The 18,654-nt window shown below is 39.6% G+C and overlaps 1 protein-coding gene across 2 annotated transcripts in view; it reads left to right on the top strand.

Annotated features, from left to right (window-relative positions):
• ubr3 (ubiquitin protein ligase E3 component n-recognin 3) overlaps positions 1-18,654 on the top strand; it is a 37,531-nt gene that overhangs the window by 5,335 nt on the left and 13,542 nt on the right. The window contains exons 9-30 of one of the 2 annotated variants that reach the window (XM_085248875.1): positions 778-957; positions 1,733-1,866; positions 1,980-2,066; positions 2,149-2,214; positions 2,308-2,397; positions 2,603-2,731; positions 2,917-2,969; positions 3,062-3,195; positions 4,497-4,582; positions 4,692-4,833; positions 6,017-6,113; positions 6,999-7,140; positions 7,457-7,561; positions 7,684-7,854; positions 8,457-8,489; positions 9,283-9,728; positions 10,961-11,049; positions 14,428-14,577; positions 14,988-15,121; positions 15,570-15,680; positions 15,989-16,189; positions 16,744-16,880. In XM_085248875.1, coding sequence (XP_085105001.1) covers positions 778-957; positions 1,733-1,866; positions 1,980-2,066; positions 2,149-2,214; positions 2,308-2,397; positions 2,603-2,731; positions 2,917-2,969; positions 3,062-3,195; positions 4,497-4,582; positions 4,692-4,833; positions 6,017-6,113; positions 6,999-7,140; positions 7,457-7,561; positions 7,684-7,854; positions 8,457-8,489; positions 9,283-9,728; positions 10,961-11,049; positions 14,428-14,577; positions 14,988-15,121; positions 15,570-15,680; positions 15,989-16,189; positions 16,744-16,880 — 2,917 coding nt within the window. The remainder of the gene's footprint in view (positions 1-777; positions 958-1,732; positions 1,867-1,979; positions 2,067-2,148; positions 2,215-2,307; positions 2,398-2,602; positions 2,732-2,916; positions 2,970-3,061; positions 3,196-4,496; positions 4,583-4,691; positions 4,834-6,016; positions 6,114-6,998; positions 7,141-7,456; positions 7,562-7,683; positions 7,855-8,456; positions 8,490-9,282; positions 9,729-10,960; positions 11,050-14,427; positions 14,578-14,987; positions 15,122-15,569; positions 15,681-15,988; positions 16,190-16,743; positions 16,881-18,654) is intronic. The other variant, XM_085248876.1, reaches the window with a different exon arrangement.

The following is an 18,654-nucleotide window of genomic DNA, read 5'->3' as shown; positions in this document are numbered from 1 at the left end:
TTAAATGGTATTTTCCAGGTTATTCATTGTTGATATTTTTGTCTTGAACTTATTAATAAAACTGAAATTTGGATTTAAATGGTTTTATATGCACCTGGTCAAAAGATCCATCATGACACAAATAATGGATGGCATTAGCTGCCTTTTTTATGTCTAATTGTGCAAATCTGTTACATGAAGCCACTGAGTTTTCTAAAGCAATAATTAAATATAAATGCTTCCTAACGAACAAAGAACAGCTGCTAATTTTGCTCTATGTTTTTAATCATTCTTGGTGCTTGTATAGCCTGCACAGATGTTTCATTTCATTGCTGGCTCCAAGTAAAATGAGCTTGAATCTTTACCTGTTGGGTGAGTGGATGACGTGGGCACCCAAGTTTGTGGGTGCGATGACGTGAGAACATGGCGAGTTTAAAATTAATACCATAGTTGTTAGACAAGTTTGAATCTCAGTGACCTAGACCTCAAGGTTAAGGTCGGAGGTCAAGTTTTCTGAAAATTTTGCAAATGCGGTAACTTGAGAAGGAAGTCACCTAGGAGTTTGAAATTGATACCATAGGTATCTACTAGGAGGCTGAGCAGTAGCACTGGCATAGACTCCTTTTTTAATGCTGCACTCATCATTGTTGGCAGTGTTATAATAACAGCCAGGTGTTGATTTAAATAACACATTGACCCATGTCTATGTATTTCTTTATGTTTATTTTCTTGTAGATTCCTAAATACGATTTGATTCCAATTGTCAGTGTTTCCTGTCTCGCTGTCTTTCTTTTTTAGATGAAGAGAACAATCGGCATGTTGTGGTGAACTGCAGTGAAGCACTATTGAAGAACAACACCTACTGGCCCCTAGTTAGTGATTTCATTAACATCCTCTCACACCAAAGTGTAGCGAAAAAGTTCCTGGAAGACCACGCATTGTTGATGCTGTGGATGAGCTTTGTGTCGTTTTTCCAAGGTAAGTCCTATTACTTTCTTACACTTACTTACACTTTAAGATCACTGGATTAGATTGAGGCTTGTATTAATTAATTCTTGATTTAAAGAAAAAAGCTTCAAATTTTCCCCTAGCCTCCTTTGTTAAATTAATGCTATGTTATCCCAATGAAATGTACTCAAACAAATGTATTTTCATCTGTGACTCAGAAAGTTAATTTCAGACAATGCTTGTATCCCATCTATTGTTGGTATGGTGGGTTCAGAGATATCAAACCACATGGATATCAGTGTAATAGATCTAGTTTTTGTTATTCAGTCAGTCAAGTCAAACACAACGCTTGATTTAAAAGCGTGTTCCTGCAGATTTATTTAAACTTCTGGGCTTATTCAGAAGGAGATTTGTTGCCCTCCTTTTAAATAGTTCAACCAAAAAGCAGAGTTGTGGTGCGATAGATTCTTTATCACTGGATTTGAATTGTGGTTGGTGCTGCTGGCTTTTTACTGCACTCTACCACAATCCTAAAAATAACGCTCACCCTTGTATAGTGGGCCTGAGTATCCTCTTGCTGACGCTATGAGGACAGTGTCACTATTACCCTGTATCCATGCGAGCCACAAACTGACACATTCAATAGAGAGTTTTGTAATTCACATACTTGTTGACATTTTATTAGGTTACATATAAATATGAGGGGAAATGTTGAATTTTAAAAACGCAGACTTGTATTTTAAACTTTTTATGTGCATTGAGAAGTTGTGCATAACAGGTTATAACCATTCTGCTGCTGTCATAGGTATGAATCTGAATAAGCGGGAGTTGAATGAACATGTGGAATTTGAGTCTCAGACGTACTATGCAGCATTCGCAGCAGAGCTTGAGGCCTGTGCACAACCAATGTGGGGTCTCTTAACACACTGCAAAGTCAAAGTAAGTCTCACTCACAGGATTAATGGAACATGCGTTATAAGCACCCCAAGCTGCAATCACTTACTACATAATACTATATCAAATTTTTTACATCTGATTTTATGTGTTACCAGGAAACACAAGAATACACTAAAACTGTGGTTCGATACTGTCTGGAGACCTTGCAGATCTGGTTTGATGCCATTGGCTTCATTGATGAGGTATATTAATGGCAAACTGCCGTATGTACAAGTAATATTTTCCCTCCCCTGTTTCACATAAATGTCTGTATATCTGTCATAGCCTGCTCCGAATCAAGTGACATTTCACCTGCCACTCCACCGCTACTACGCCATGTTCCTCAGTAAGGTATGCCACCTCATCTTTTAGTGCACAGTCTATTCTCTTTGGTGTCTGTGTTTATGTGTTTTTAAAGTTGATTGTTTGGTTCAAAATCCCCAGGCTGTAAAATGCCAAGGACTGGATCTGGACAGCCTCCTTCCTGACCAAGAGATGTTGATGAAGATCATGGTGCATCCACTCCAGATCCAGGTATAACAGTGGAAGACAATAGATTTGGTTTTACCTGCATGTCTAATGCACATCTGTGTCCATGCACTTATTGTAACAAGTAAAAGTATTTGCAGACTACGTGGCTTCAGGTTAGGAGAAGGTTAAGTGATTCCAGCCTACCACGTCTAACACTGGTCTGCAGAGACTCCTCACTCAATTAACACTTTGTTCTATGTGACTGTAGGCGTGCCTGTCAGAAATCCACAGCAACATGTGGGTGAGGAATGGACTGCAGATTAAGGGACAGGCTATGACTTACGTGCAGTCACACTTCTGCAACTCCATGATTGATCCTGACATCTATCTGCTGCAGGTGAGGACTCCTGCTTCACAGACAATACTTGCTGAGTGTCACTCGTGTGTGTGTGTGTGTGTGTGTGTGTGTGTGTGTGTGTGTGTGTGTGTGTGTGTGTGTGTGTGTGTGTGTGTGTGTGTGTGTGTGTGTGTGTGTGTGTTTCTTTTATTTTTAAGTCTGCTTTCTCTCTTTTATTATTGAAGGTTTGTGCATCAAGACTAGACCCTGACTACTTTATCTCAAGTGTTTTTGAGAGGTAAGCTATATTTCTGATAATATTATGCTACATAAAACATTTAACATTTGCAGATGGGTAACATCTGGTTTATAAACTGTCCTCTGATGCAGGTTTAAAGTAGTCGACCTGTTGACCATGGCGTCTCAGCATCAGAATGCCGTGTTGGACTCTGAGCAAGAGAGACCAATGCTAGAAGGAGCACTTACCTTTCTGGTCATACTAACAAGCCTTCGCATTCATTTGGGTGAGTGGTACAGCAGAGGGCTGTGCAGCATCTTTATCAGAGTAGCAAACTACCTTACGGTATATAGAGTTACCCTAGAGCTAATAAATCATTTGCTGAGGCTCTGCGAGGTGTTGATAGCTGGTAGGTCGTGTCGCTGTTGGCACGAGTTCATGTAACCATTGTTTCTCTTTGCTGGTGCAGTTTTCCTGTATTTGGCACTCATCCCAGGAGTGTTTTTCTTTGCTGTATTACAATAAGAAGTGACTTTTTCACGTAAAACTCTCCAATGAAGTCCTTTACTTGGCTGAAAATGTCATTTGAACTATTTCTAGTATTTGTTCATGGAGATAACCAAGGACTTTGTAAATTATACTCTGACGCAAAAGGCCTACATTGACACTCCTCTCTTTGCATATATTGAAATATAACTGTGATACAATTTCTCCCTAGGGAGATAGTGCTTTCAGATGTTCTGCTGACTTATTCATCCATATTACAGAACACTGCATTACAAAACTGCATTATGTTAAAGAGATAGCGGTCACAGTCTGTTTTTAAAAAAAAAACTCCTCAGTTCATAATTATCTTGCCAAACCTCAAAACTGAGCTCTTACTGGTGTTTAAAGTGGCAATCTTGAAGTTTTTTCATAGATCATTTTGAATTTATTGAAAGAATAGACCTGTAAGTTGTTCCTAATTATTCATTTATTTAAGACATAAAATTAAATGTCTGTTTCATTACGGTCTCAGAAAGATGTAACCAACTGGTGATTGAGCCTGTGCTTCAGTGATACACTTGTACTTTTATAAACTTTGTAAGCTCCCAGGAAAAAAAAATACCAGTATAGTGGCTTTAGGTTAAAAAAGTATTTAGCTCCTGAAACACAAATTGTGAGCATATCTTCTCCAGTGGCATGAAATGTAACATGTTTGTCAGTGAGATTACGATTTACTGCTGCACTCAATCAGAAAAGCATCTACAAATCGTGACAGTGGTCAGTGGCTCTGGGTTTCAGCCGGTCAGTTACCATAGCGAGGTAACCGACTCGCTGTGGTTTGCTGACTCATGATGTGGGCAGCAAACAGCACTGCCTGATTCCTTTATTAAAACAAAAAGTTTCTTTTGTTTCCCCACTCTGTAACTCTGTGGCCTGTAACCACCTCTGGCTTGGTTATTGCCAAGACAGCCAGCACTAAAATTTTTAAGATTACATATTGTCAGCCATTTCTCCTATTTTGTCAAGTTTCTGTACTGGTGAAAGTCAGATCCCCTCACTGTCAGTTTGCCTTCACACTCTTCTTCTCATTTTCACCGACAGGGATGACTGATGATGAGATCCTTCGGGCTGAAATGGTCTCTCAGTTGTGCATGAACGATCGTACGCACAGCGCACTCTTAGACCTTGTATCCTTCAGTCATTAACAAATACTTTCTGAAGAGAAACTGTATTCAGTTATCCACAGTATATATGTATTTATATATGTTTTATTTTTCCTTAAGAGATTTTTCGTAGATTCCTGAAAATCCCAACCCAAAGAGTGGCATTGTACCCGGTAGCTGTAGTTTTGAGGATATGCTCTCTGCTGTAGCCGACTTCAAAGCACCTGTGTTTGAGCCTGGAGGATCCATGCAGCAGGGCATGTACACACCCAAAGGTAGGATATTCTCGTGAAGGAGAAGGCAGGATTTCCTAACAGATCTTAAAAAAAAGTAACAGATGTTTATAAAAGTGTTGTTACAGATTTTACAGAAGTGTCTGGTATGGTAAAGGCAGACGTTACACGCAGTCGTTGATACTGTTATAGAAGTAGTTTAGTTAAAATATGAAACCTAAGAATCTATTTGACGTTTTTCCACCAGCAGCTAAACAAAATTTTCATCAACAGTTGTAGTCACAGTGGGACGGAAATAAACAACATTGCAAATAACTGGTGTTTAGTTCATGGCTTGTTTGTGGGTTTTAACAATTCTGGGTTCATGTCCTCGCTGAGGGCTTTCTGCTTGGTGATAGCATCATCATCTGAGCAGCATGAAGATATGTCTGCTGCCCTCCACTGGCCAACAGTAACATTAGCTTTAAGAATGCGTGTAATATTTTAATATATTTTTGGAGGCTTTTTTAGCTGTTATTTGATAGGATCGCCAAGATAACACAGGAAAGCTGGGAGAAAGACCAGGGGGAAGAGACACAGGCGTCAGGACAGAGTCAAACCTGGGTTTGTGCTTTAGACTTGCAGCTAATGGGTTGCCTGCTCAACCCAGTGAGCTAAATCAGCACCCCAAAAGACTGTAATATTTAAGAGCTTTTTAAGACTAGATCTAATGAGCTGGTCGCTGAGCTTTGAATAGAAATTATGATAAAATATATATATTTTTTTATCATATTTTTAAATATTGTCTTATTTTTGTTTTATGGCCTAGAACTTACAGCAAATAGTTTTTCAAACCAACAGCAGTCATTTTAATCACAAAGCTGATATCTGATTTCTAGGGAGTTTACTTTGTTCTCCAGCAAGAAGCATATGAGGTAATATACACACATTATGGGTGGTGCATTCTTGTGAAATAACTAATTGTCTTATCCAGTTCACGGAAAGAATAAATGTTGTCACTTAAAAACGAACATATGTTAAATCTATTCTATTGCTTTTTAGATCGCTCCCTGTTATAGTTAAGAATGGGGCTCAATCTTTTGCACTAGATCTATGTCCTCAGGGCACCACTTGGGGGCAGACTTACACCACTTATGATGGTGACAGGTGAAAAACAGGGAAACCATGAAACAGTGTCACTTTGTACCTGAGATTGCAAAGCATTTCTCTTCCTTTTTTTCACTAGCTGAAGTGTGGGAGAAAGAGTTTGACCCCATCATGGTCGTTCTCAGAACAGTCTATCGCCGTGATGTCCAGTCCGCAATGGACAGATATGCAGCATTGTAAGTTTGATTTTCCCCACACATTTCTATTTTCTGTCACCTTCTAAACTCTGTATAAATGTTTCCTTTGCTCGGCAGTAGTTTTGTTGCTGTTTTCATGTTCAGTCATGACAAAAATCAGGTCGTCTCTCTTTCTGCTGGTGAAGGGACATGATTACAAAGGTCAGCTCTGCTAGGTGTTGAAGTGATTCCAATTAGATTGGTGTCGAGAGAGCTCAATATTTCAGGCTAAATTGTAATGCAGTTGTGGAAGTCTTTCTTTTTTTGATTGTCCTGAAGACGTCTCCAAGGATAAACATGTCAGCGGAGGTGAAGGAGATACTTTGGGGGTTAATTTTCTTTCTGGCTTCTGAAAATACTCATTAAACTAAAAGTGGCTCACTCTGTTTCTGTGTTTGAAATGGCAATTGGTTAGAGCCTTTGTAATTCATGGATGGATCACTCATCCGCCTCTTTCACGTACATGCTTTCAGTTTTCTCTTCAGTTTTTGTGTCCAGTACAGATGAAACTAGAGCATATTTCTCTCTCAGACATATTGAAGCTGCCTGTGCCACCTTCAGAGTCTGATACCAGCCTCATGTTGCTCATTCACACTGTTTGAATATGATGGATTACATGTCAGGCTCGCCCTGGCTCGTGTGATAATAATCCCATCATCACTAATAGAGTGCTGCCCCTCGGCTCTTCTGTTGTGTAGACTGAAATCTTTCGTGATTTATTCTGAACAGCATTCGGTGTCACTTTCCCAAACGCTTATTTCTCTCAACCTAACTTTGACTTCTCTCATTATTACTTGTATGTAATGAGTATAAAAATTGATTATTGCTAGTAATTGCTTTTTTGATTTGTTTTCTCGCCTCCTTTTTGATGATGATGTCCACTAGTTTGAAACAGTTTGGCATTCACACTGGCAACCCCTGGCCACCATACAAGGAAAGGACTCCTCTGCACCCATGTTACAAAGGTCTAATAAGGCTGTTGCACTGCAAGACGCTGCACATTGTGATATTCACTCTACTTTACAAGGTGAGTCTTTCACCCACTACCAGTGCCATATAAAACAGCCAAATCCATCGTCTCTCTTTGCAGTTTGTAGTATGACTTGGTTTGCAACTGGTGCTGAAAATTGGCGCATCACCAAATAATCATCTTCATAGTATCGATCAGGCAAGATGTATTTAAGAATACAAATTCATTGACAGATGGCCAGTTGAGGGCTTGGTATCAGTAATGAGAGGCTGATCTATGGATGCATAATAACTTAAAAAAAGCAAACACATTGACAGCTAAACCTTGTGTTATTTGTTCTCTGGGGTAAGCTAATGGTTTGATCATGTTCTAGATCTGGATGGATCATCAGAACATGTCTGAACACGTGCTGTGCATGGTGCTGTACCTGATTGAACTGGGTTTGGACAACCAGATTCAAGACAACAAGGAGGATGAGGTAAGATAATTTGCTTGGTTTAACTTGTAACCACTTTCCTCACTGTCTAGGCCCCTAGTGCCAACCAGTTTCTCACTGAGTCATTGTCGTCGTCGTCTTCTTCTTCCTTTTTTTTTGTTTAGGAGCCTTGCATTGAGGAGCACTGTCACGACAGCTGGTTCCCAGGCACCAATCTCCTCTCCAATCTGCACCATGTCATCAACTTTGTCAGGGTGCGGGTTCCTGAGACCGCTCCAGAGGTAAAGAGAGAGGCACCTCCCAGCACCAGCACCGAAGCTTCTTCTTATGGCCAGGTAAAAGGAAACTCGGTGACAGGCCGTGCTTGTTTGCATTAACTTTAAATTAATTTGAGTTACATTCCTATTTCCATCCTCTGTGCTAAGCTAACTGCCAGCTTGCATCATAACTATGGAAAAGGAATGAGAAAGCAGGATTTTTTTCTAAAAACATTACTGCTTTTAAAATGTGTTTAATAAATAAATAAAATTACCCATCAGATGCTGTATTCAGAATATATCTTACCGCACCACTAGGGGTGATCCTACATGGAACTAAATGCTCTGAATAAAGAGTTTGTTGTCAAGATAAAATCAAAAAAGTAGCTGAGAGTCACTTAAAGAAGGTCTCTCTCTTGTTGATGGGGTTTTGGATGGTCTGGATAGTTTTTGGCTTGTTGCCACTATATAGATTTATTCTCTAAAAACTTTGTCTTCTTAAATAGAAATCACAGCAGATTTTGACTGATTGTAGGCCTTAGTGATCTATTGGTCTGGAAGTGAGGGTGTAACTCTTCTTTTAGGTCTGTCCTGTCAAACATGTGGTTTATTTATCATCTTGCATTACTGGTTGCTTCATGCACCACTTTCATATCATGATTACTTTACTCGTTCCACAGAACTCCAGGCGTCTTTCAGGAAATTGGAGAGAGGTAGCTGTTTGTACTCATTTCTATGAAAAGACTAATGCTCGAATGAAACAATCAGCTGCATTAGCCTTTGTTTTATCTCTACTTTGAAAGACTTCTCTTGTATGTGTTTCTTTGATGCATTTCAAAGGAGTTCTGTCTTGTTGTGTTATGGTGTGTGTATGTGTGTGTAATGCTATGCTTCAGCAGTTCCCTTCCCTCTTGACTGCTGAAACTAATTACGTGTGTAATGCAGGTTTGGGGTAAACGCTTTTTAACCGCATGTCAGAATGATTGATGTTCCCTTGACTGGGCTGTATGATGTATGTTTATTTAACAGTGCAGCTCAGATGCTTTTTTTATGTCAGGTCAGGTCAGGGCAATCCTTCAGATGGCTTGTATTTGAATTTTCGTTAGGAGTCTGGTTGTCCCAGCGCTATCAGCTGCAGTGTTCATAAAATGTCAGCTGAAATAATGAACATTTTATTTGACTTTTACGTGCACGTTCCCGTCTGAATATGGTAATGACACCGACCTACAATCCATCAAAGTCGACCAGACTATTAGTTATATTAATAATTGGAAATGGTCTAGGTGCTCCATAAAAAAATTGTGAAATTTGAAGAGCTGTGTCATGTTTCTCTTTATTGTGAGCTTCACGTGTGATATGTAATATTTATTCATGTGTGTTCTTCTAGATTCCTGTACTTTTATTGATAAATAATGGATTATGGTTCTTGATCTAATGGTGTCTCACTATATTGGCCAAATATTTCATCTTTTTGTAAAGAAATGTTTGCCTTCAATGCTTTCTTAGAACCTTCGCGAAGCTCAGGTGTTCAGTCTCGTGGCAGAACGTAGAAGGAAGTTCCAAGAGATAATCAATCGCAGCACCACTGAAGCCACGCAGGCTGTCAGGCCCAAGAGCTGCTCGACACGCTGGGTTCCGCCAGGCACGCCCCCGCAGCTGGTCACAGAGATCCTGGAGATCCGTGAAAGCATGCTGTCCCTCCTCATCAAGCTCCACCAAAAGATGTCGTCTAAGCAGAACTCTCTTTCGGCATCTTGGCTAGAGGACATCGAGTCGAACCGCCTCGCTCACGGAGACGGCATAACAGCCATTGAACGTATCCTCACCAAGGCAGCCGCGCGCAGCTGCCAAATCAAGCGTAGCATCCAGGACATTTGTGGAAAGGTGTGTCCACCAGTACCACCAAAGAAGAACAGTCCCACTGACAAGAAAGCCATGGACAAAGAAGAAAGGTAATTATAACTTCAGATTTTCATTTACACACCTCCGTGCTACATCATTAACTTTATTCTTAATTTCTGTTGAGTAGTATTTTGTTATGTTTTTATGATATTGCATTCAATAATTGATCTTTATCGAACCTTTTGAAGTCATGGTATTGTTATCATTTATAAGACATGTGAGTGTAAATAAAGAGATCTTTACTATTTAATCTAATTATCTTGACTAGAGGTCCAGATGTGCAAGATGCAGATACGCTTTAATGTGTGCTTTAATGTAATGATTTCATATGTTCTTATTCGATATAAATCCACATAAATAGTGGCTCTATTGCTGCTGGCTTTGTACATCTTGTACTTGAATGGAAATGCACTCCATTGACTGTGTGAAAAGTTAAAATGTGCAGGATTTGCCTTTTCACCACACATTCACCCACTAGTCCTCTCCTTCCCCTACTTTAATGATGATGGAACGGCTTATAGCGATTTGATAACAGTCTGCTTCTGGGGTTGGTTGGCTTCACCCCACAGCTAAAATTAAAGTTACAGCCTCTTCTGTTCCCATGAACTAGATCAGTGTCCGTCACACAGCAATATAGGCAGTGGCAGTGAGAACTAAGAAGGCCATTCTTCAGTCTGGTTGTCGGTACCCCTTAAGCCATCAGTGAAACTATTGAGCTGTGACACTCCTGTCAGCATTTGTTTATGTCCTCTTATTAGGGACTTAATTTACAGTCAGCTCTCGCCTTTGTATGCACTGGTGAGAACTAAACCCACGAGATTAGCTTAATAATCAGCTTTTCCAAATTTTAAAACGCAGCCTTGTTGAAATCAGAAACATCCTGTGTGTGTGAAAATAGCCCCTGTTACATGCACATGCTATGGGTGATCAAGCAAGCTCTGCACAATAGGCATGCTTTTCCACAGAATACTGAGGGATCACTTATTCGAAGGGGAACGCTAATAATAAATCCTCTTAAAACGAAGAAAAAAAATCACCATATTATGCAACACTTTCCATCAGAAATTGCTGTTTCTGTAAATGAGGGACAATCATTTATCACAGGACTGATTGTATCTCCCTCAAAACAATCTGATCGGGGGAATTAAAGCAAATTCTTTCAGTAGTTGATTAGATTATATGGAAATATAGACACATGGCATTTATTTGGTTATGATCTCAGTGACCTATCAAACAAACTACTTCATATCTACCAAAACATTTCTGTTTTTCTTTCTTTCAGGCGTCAAAGGGCTAGAGAGAGACAGCAGAAACTGCTTGCTGAATTTGCCTCCAGGCAGAAGAGTTTCATGGAAACAGCCATGGATGTCGGTAAGAAAAGGCTGACTGATCTTCTTTTTTGCCAGCTTGTTATGTATATTTTAGAGTTTCTGAGCTTAAAATTCTTAAATATGATATGTAGCTAAAGTCTGTTTGCAGAAAAGCAGCAGCAGTAGCGCCAGCTTCATGATCATTGCTCGCAGGCGTTTGACAGTTATGAAATGAAAACTGCAAAAAAACAATGCAAACATGTGCAATATCATATCACAGTATCACAGTCATATATTTCTCACCACATGGTGGCATAACCCAATCACAGCTGTTCCCTGCAGCTTGAAGTTTTATGAGTTAGTCTGGACAAGTAACACCAAGTTAAATGGCAGATATACAATTATATGCAAAGGGTGATGTGTTTCTGCATCGCAAAGTAGCACAATTACTTAGTCACCTAAAAACACACCACAAACTACAGTGTAAATAATACTGTACTATTAATTGGTTCTAAATTAATAATCAATACAGAATTTATGAATTAGATATTAAGGATCTAAGTTAGTCAATCTAGAATTAAAAGCAGTAAAGACAGAATAAATCCATAGATAAGCTGTAGCAAGTTTTCCACGGTGTTTGGATCAACCTTCATCTCCAAGTTCTTAAACTGTGAAAAATGTGAAGTATTGATTAGTATTTGCTGCTGTACTTTGTCAGAAGTTATTAGTAAATAAGAAAACGATTCATTGCTTTTTTTTTTTTTTTTTTTTAAACGTCCTTATTTTACCCTTAATGTCTTATATTTTTGTGCAGTACTGCAGGAGGGAAAGACCTTTTAAAAATCATAAAACACATATTACCACTTTCTGTTTCAAGGACATTTTGCCAGTGTAGCCCTTGAAGCGCTGTTAGCTAAAATAAACTCATCATTGCTGTATGTTTTTCACTGGGGCAAGGTGACAGTGGGCCGAGCCCGTGCGTACGGCCTCTGCAGGCCTTTCAGGAGAAATTGCGAGTAGGGTGATCCTGTGGGAGTGTGGGTGGCTGCTAGCTGTGAGGGCACATAAGATCAAAGCACTAATGGTAGACTGGACTCCCAGGGCCCCCCTCTGACACAGCATGGTTAGCAAATGAATAATGGCTGGTGTGTTCAGAAGGACTGTTCTGATGTCTTTCTAAGCACTCGCTGCCGAGCCAGAACACCAGCTGCAGTCTCAGTGCTGGATTTTCACAACATAACATGAGTATTTCCATTATGTTGGTGACAATATCGGCACAAAGAAAAATTATTATTATTATGATTATTGTTTATTCAGTCTCCGCCTTACTCTGTTAAACAGACCCGTCTGTGAAATGCTGTATCTGTACCAGAAATACTCTGGATCATTCAGAGTCAACTTACTGCTGTTTTTTTGGGAAAAAGATCTTGCAGCTGAAATTTTAAATGTTACGTTTCAATTCACCACACATCAAATTCCTGTTTCCTCTTCTGTATTGCTGGAAGCAGAAATATCAAAGATGGCATCTTTAATTAAGCCAAATGGATGCAATTCTATGTAGATGTTATTAAGATGGTTTGTTAACTAGGATCTTTTTAGTAATATGTTGCAGTAGGACGGCAGCACAGTGATGGGGCGGTTAGCACCATTGCCTCACAGCAAGATGGTCATGGGGTTTTAAGTGTCTGGTTCTCTCCATGTTATCTTGCTTCCTCTCCCAGTCCAAAGACATACCTGGCATGAAGTTAATTGGAGGATATGAGTTGGCCATAGTTTTGAATCTGATGGTTGCTTATGAGTTGGCCCGGTGATAGACTGGCGACCTATCCGAGGTGTACCCTGCCTCTCGCCCTATGCCAGCTGGGGTAGACTCCTGCCCCCCCTTCCGCAACCCTAAATTGGATAAGGAGAGGAAATGGATGGATGTTGCAGTGGTTTAGCTGTCATGGTTTTTGATTTGGGGTCTTTTTTATAGTTTGAGTCTAACCTTTTCTAAGAACTAGGCGCCAACCTTAACATGCAATATTTTTAGGAGGGTGCCACAAATGCATGCTGTTGCTGGTGTGCTTGTTGTCTTGCTTTTTGTGTGTGTCTGTGTGTACACATGCACGTACGTTTATGGCTCTATGTACTCAGATGGCCTGAGGGTACAACTGTAGCACTGACATCTAATGCAAACAACTTTCATTTCCTCAGGAACACGGTGACCTCTCCTGCGAACATGTTTTCCCAAAAAGCAATAAATCAATTTGTAACACAGCTCGACATTTCCGCGATGTTTATTGCTCAAATTGAACACAGTTTTTAACATTTAAAATGAATTTCACATCAGTAAGTAATTTCTAGCACTGTGCCAGACTGACATGTGAGGAGTAGTAGAAAACAAATCCCATTTTAGTTCCCAGTATTTTTAAAACCCCACTGTGTATGCAGGAAGGGCACTGGGGGACATGCTTTTATTGAAATCAGTACAGATGTTTCCATTACAAGTAACATCAGAATGAGAGTGATATCATGCGTTTCACTTTTTGCTTTCCTTCCAGCACTCACAAACTAGCATGCCATCCCAGTGTCATCTGATAATACTCCAGAAAGCTTCTTTGTATGTCAGACCTTTTTGTCTTTGAGTGTCAAATAAATGTTCAATGAGACTGAGGTGGGAGATTGTGAAGGATAGTCTGTGATAGTCAGCAGCACTTCTCGGTCTTCTTTGGTTTTCAAGTAGTTTTTGTGAAGCCTTTATGTGTTTGAGTTCATTATCCTGCTGTAGTGTGAATCCTTTTCCACAGAGATGAAAACCAGAAGGTATGTCAGGCCTCTTAAAAAATCAAGAGGTACTTCTCCTCTGGAGGGTGTAGTCAAATTGTCCAGGCCACTCCAAGCATTTGGCCTTGTTTTCCCTTACAAAATGAGGTTTAGAGACACTACTAGATAGTGGTACTACTTTATCTTGTGAAGTTTGCTCTGATAGATCACGCTTTGGATCTGTGGAAGGGATACAACCAACTGACCCGTGACAAAGGCACTGACATGGTCAAACATGTCTTCTTTTTTTAAATTATTTAAAACCAGCATACTTTTTTTCGTTTATATTTTTTTACTGTGATAGTTTATTTGGATAGGAATAAAGTTTTTACACTTCAGCCATAAAAGGCTGATGGAGTATTGTCGTCGCTCCGATGGACAAGTGGACGGCGTGGACACCTAAGTTTGTGTATGTGATAGCTCGAGAAGGAGGCAACATAGTTCAAATCTCAGTGAGCAGGCCTCAAGGTCAGAGTAAGTTTTCTGAAACTCTTGTGAATATGGTTGAGAACAAGATGACATAGGATTTTGCAATTTGTGTATTTATATTTTTTTTTTAATCAATATACTTTTTTCAACACTGTTACATAAAATTTTGCATGAAATGTTTGTCTTTTTGTCTTTATTGTGGCAGAATCCCCTGACACTGAAGCAGCCATGGACTTAGGAGCATCTGAAGTGATGGAGTCCGAGATCCTTTATGACTGCGTCATCTGTGGCCAGAGTGGACCTTCCACTGAGGACCGACCCACTGGCCTAGTAGTTCTCCTCCAAGCCTCTTCAGGTAATTCATTTGCCAGCAATTTCATCTTCCAACATGAAGCTTCTGACCTTGAAACAAAATTTGCTGTCAGTGACCATCAGTGGATCACCTATATCATTACTGTCTTCAGTGACTGGACACCATCAAACTTTAAGTTGAAAAAAAAATCTGTATTTCTGCTTAATTTTAATATATTTTTAGAAATCTAAGTCTTAAGTGTAAAAGTCTAAATAATAATTTATTGGTTTGAAAAATAATTGACAAATTATTGTGAATAATCCTAGTTAGCAGCCTGGATAATGTCTGCCCACTGCCACAGAGTGCAACTTTTCTCACTGGAACATCTCATCCCACATGCCATGTCTTATTCATAAAATGTTCATCATATTAACTTAAAATCATTGGGGCTGACGGTTGTTTCTGTGTTGCAGTGCTCGGGCACCGCTGCAAAAGCACGGAGCCTAAAAATCTGCCGACGAGCGACGAGGAACACGTTTACCCAGCAGACACGTGCGGCGCGGCTAATGATGTCAGGCTCACACTCATGCAACAGTTCTTCAAAGATGTACGTGATTCACAGAAAATACTGATGCCTATACACAAAAGATTAAAAAAGTCACAGATCACTATTGTGGATATGGATTTATCTTGAATCTTAAAATAGCCTCTTACTGAGATCTATTTTAAATGTATGTCACTAAAGTGAGAATCTACACCTGTTCTTAGGTGTTGAAGCTGTAAGCTTAAATTAGTCTAAAATGTTATTTATAGGCCTCTGTGACATTATGTGTGTTATTCTCTAAACAGTGATCACTCTGAGTATTGAATATAATAAATCCAAAGATGACCATTTGCTTCATAAGTAACACGAACTTATTTACATTTGTTTTATTCAGTTTGTTAAACTTCTCAGCACCTTAAAATAAAATACATTTTCCTGAAAGACAGGAGCCTGAAGATGTATTTGCATACTCTAATGGATGTTTTTTTTTTTTCTCTTATGATTTCTGCAGAGTTCCTGTCTGCAGTCAGTGTCAATAGGTTGGGATGGTGGCGTCTATGTCCAGACCTGTGGACACACTTTGCATATAGATTGCCATAAGTCCTACATGGAGTCTCTGAGGGTGAGGATAAGCCTGACCTCATGGAATAATTGTTTGCTTTATTGCTTTATTGGTCAACTATGTCAGTTGGTTAATCATTCAGACCATTACTCATGTTTAAATATCAAGAGTCTCTGTTTCCTATTTGTCAGATTTTTTTTTTTTTTTAATGTTTAATTGGAAATTAAAATTATATGATGATGTTTGGAGCTAGAGCCTTATATGTTTAGACCTTTCAGCTGAAAATGCTCTTAACTATTGAGTTTAGATTCTATACTGTAGGTCACATTTGATGATTTTTTTGTTTTGTTTTTTTTCTCCACTCCCAGAATGACCAGGTCCTCCAGGGTTTCTCTGTTGACAAGGGCGAGTTTACATGCCCGCTGTGTCGACAGTTTGCCAATAGTGTCCTCCCCTGTCGCCCTGGGAGGGGCACTGAAGCCGGTACCTGGCACACACCCACAAACAAGAAGACGTCTGTGCTCGTAAAAGAGGTGGAAGAACTTCAGGAGAAACCTGGCCTGTTCCCAGTAAGTTTGATGATTAACCCAGACAGCATGTCTTTAAATCTGTACTCTGCATTTAGCTAGTGGCCACATTGGCAGTGATATTAATGACTGAAAACAGTACTTTAGTTTGTAGCGTTGATGGAGATTGAAACAGGGCGGTTCTTTTTCATAGAGACTGTTCTCTCCTTTTCTTTTTTTTTTTTGCTTAAGCTAGATTGATGCCAACTCTAAAAATTTCTCAAATGCCAGTGTTTTATTGTCTTTTTCAACTTTTTGTTTGCACGTGACCTGTGCACCAGACATTTTCAGCTTTCAGATTACCACAAATAGACTTGAAATATCTGCCCAATTTGTTATTACCAAAAAAATAAATAATTAAATGCAAGCAAAAGGACATTTTCTTTGAATCTTTGCAATGCATTTGTCCCATTTATCCTGTAGTTTCACTAGTCCAGCCCACTTGAGATCAAAGTGGGCTGTATGTGGCCCATGATGCAAAATGAGTTTGTAACCACTGCCTTAGGTTAATCGGTACTTTGACTTAATTTATTGTTGTTTTTGGTCTTAATCTCCAGACGGAGTCTAATTTGAGTAAAGAGATGGAGTTAGTAATCAAAGACATCAAGAACACCACCCAGAAGAAGTACATGGACTATGGCAGGAACCCTGGCTCCCCTGACAATGATTTCCTCTTCATGTATTCAGTGGCAAGGTAAGAACCAAGTTATAGTGGGATTTAAAATTTAACACTACTTATTTTCCAGGATTTTAACATTAATAACTCCTATGTGACTGTGCATTGGAAAAACCTCCATTTTTGGAAACGTTCCGAGCAAAAATACAGGGAAAGGTCAAATGTGATTAATAAATTCAGAAATTAGGGGAAATAGGGGCTTGGAGCTGTGGAAGGGATAAGATGATAATCTGTTAAACTAGTTGCTTTCTTGTGGAAAATGATACAGCCCACTTTCATTCAGATCAGAAGCATTAGCTTAACTTCTGTTGTTTGTGAACTAGTAGTCTCTTTAACCTGCTTTCCAGTCTTAAAGGATGCTGCATGAGAGTATTCAGTTTACAAGTGACTGTGATTGTGTCTTGTTACGTTTTTGTTCTGTGTGACATTAATAAACAGAATTCTTCTGAACCATTTTGTCTACATCAAACAGACCTTTTACCTTATGGCAGATTGAACTTGAGTATAAGGAGCTTTGTGAGAACTCAGTCCTTCAATCGCTGAGCAGTTTTTCCCTGTATAGAGGAATACTTGGCACCCTGAATACATTTTTTTTTTTTTTAAAGGTATATTTGGTGTCCTTCTAGCCTTTATGGATTCTTTTTGATTCACTGCATTCCTTCATGGAGCTCCTCTTTCTCCACAAACTCACACAGTTTTACACACTTGAACACACCGCTGACTGTTGGCTGCAGCGCTTTAGATACCTTTCTGCTCTTTCTTTTGTCGGTTAATGTCAGATCTTCAACTTGAATAGCAATGATCCTTCATGCAAACAGACAGTAGAATCCTCTCTTTAGTGTGAACAAAGTCTTCTCTAGTTTTTTACTCCTGAAAGGCTTCTGAATAACTGATACTGAAATTCAGTACTGGAGTTTATAAGTTGTACAGCAAAAATTCTGGACCGAAATGCATAGTTTCTTGAGTTGTTTCTCTTTGTGCTTCTCATTGTTGGTCTTAAAAGTGTTTTCCAAACCAGTATAAGCAGCTTTGTCACGATAGTCTGCAATAAAATAATACTCACTCTTACTCCCTTCCTACTGATTATGTCTGATTGAGGATACAGTGATTACACACTCTGAATGCATCTTTCAGGTGTTTCTTCTCACCAAGTTATGGCAAGCTCGCCAAATCACATCTCTTTTCTGCTTGTCTTGGGATTAACTAGCAGTGTGCAGTATTAATTGCATCAATCGTTAGCCACAAAATATACTGGAATGGCTGAAAAGTCAAAATTACACAGTCCTTTCTCTGGGTTTTTTGTATGTTCTCAGCAGACTGGTCACAGGTAAGAGAAATGACTGCCCTCCAGTTCACCTTGGGGTCTCTGACTCCACCCCACTCCCATTCCAAAAACTTTGCCCTTTTTGAAGCGTAACCACCGAGGCCTTTTGCCCACCCAATGCTGTGGTTCCCTCAGCCCTCCGCCCTGAACGGAATGATCCCTTGAGTGTGTCTGGGTGCCTGTTGGCTCTCTGAAGTTCAATGAACAGCGCAAATTGCCTGAGGAGTGGAAAATTCCTCTGTCACAGGGGTGCTCTTATCAGCAAAAGCCAGATGGAGCTTCACCGTGGCTGCATTATCTAAGTGAAATTGCTTTTTCTCCCAGGAAACCCGAGGATTTGCCCCCCTCCTCATTGGCCCACAGGAAGAAATGGCCAGTGATAGGCTAAAAACAGGCCCAGATCAGTCTTATTTTAGCGATGCCTATCTGTTTTTACCATCAATGTACTTTTTACCTATTTTTTTCAGT

The sequence above is a fragment of the Mchenga conophoros genome, linkage group LG16, assembly GCF_057382185.1.
Source record: "Mchenga conophoros isolate Kocher_MC1m ecotype Shallow Benthic linkage group LG16, M_conophoros_male_GT1.1, whole genome shotgun sequence".
NCBI classification, from domain to species: domain Eukaryota; kingdom Metazoa; phylum Chordata; class Actinopteri; order Cichliformes; family Cichlidae; genus Mchenga; species Mchenga conophoros.
The sequence above is the reverse complement of the archived record's forward strand: the minus strand, read 5'-3'. Positions and strand labels throughout refer to the sequence as shown.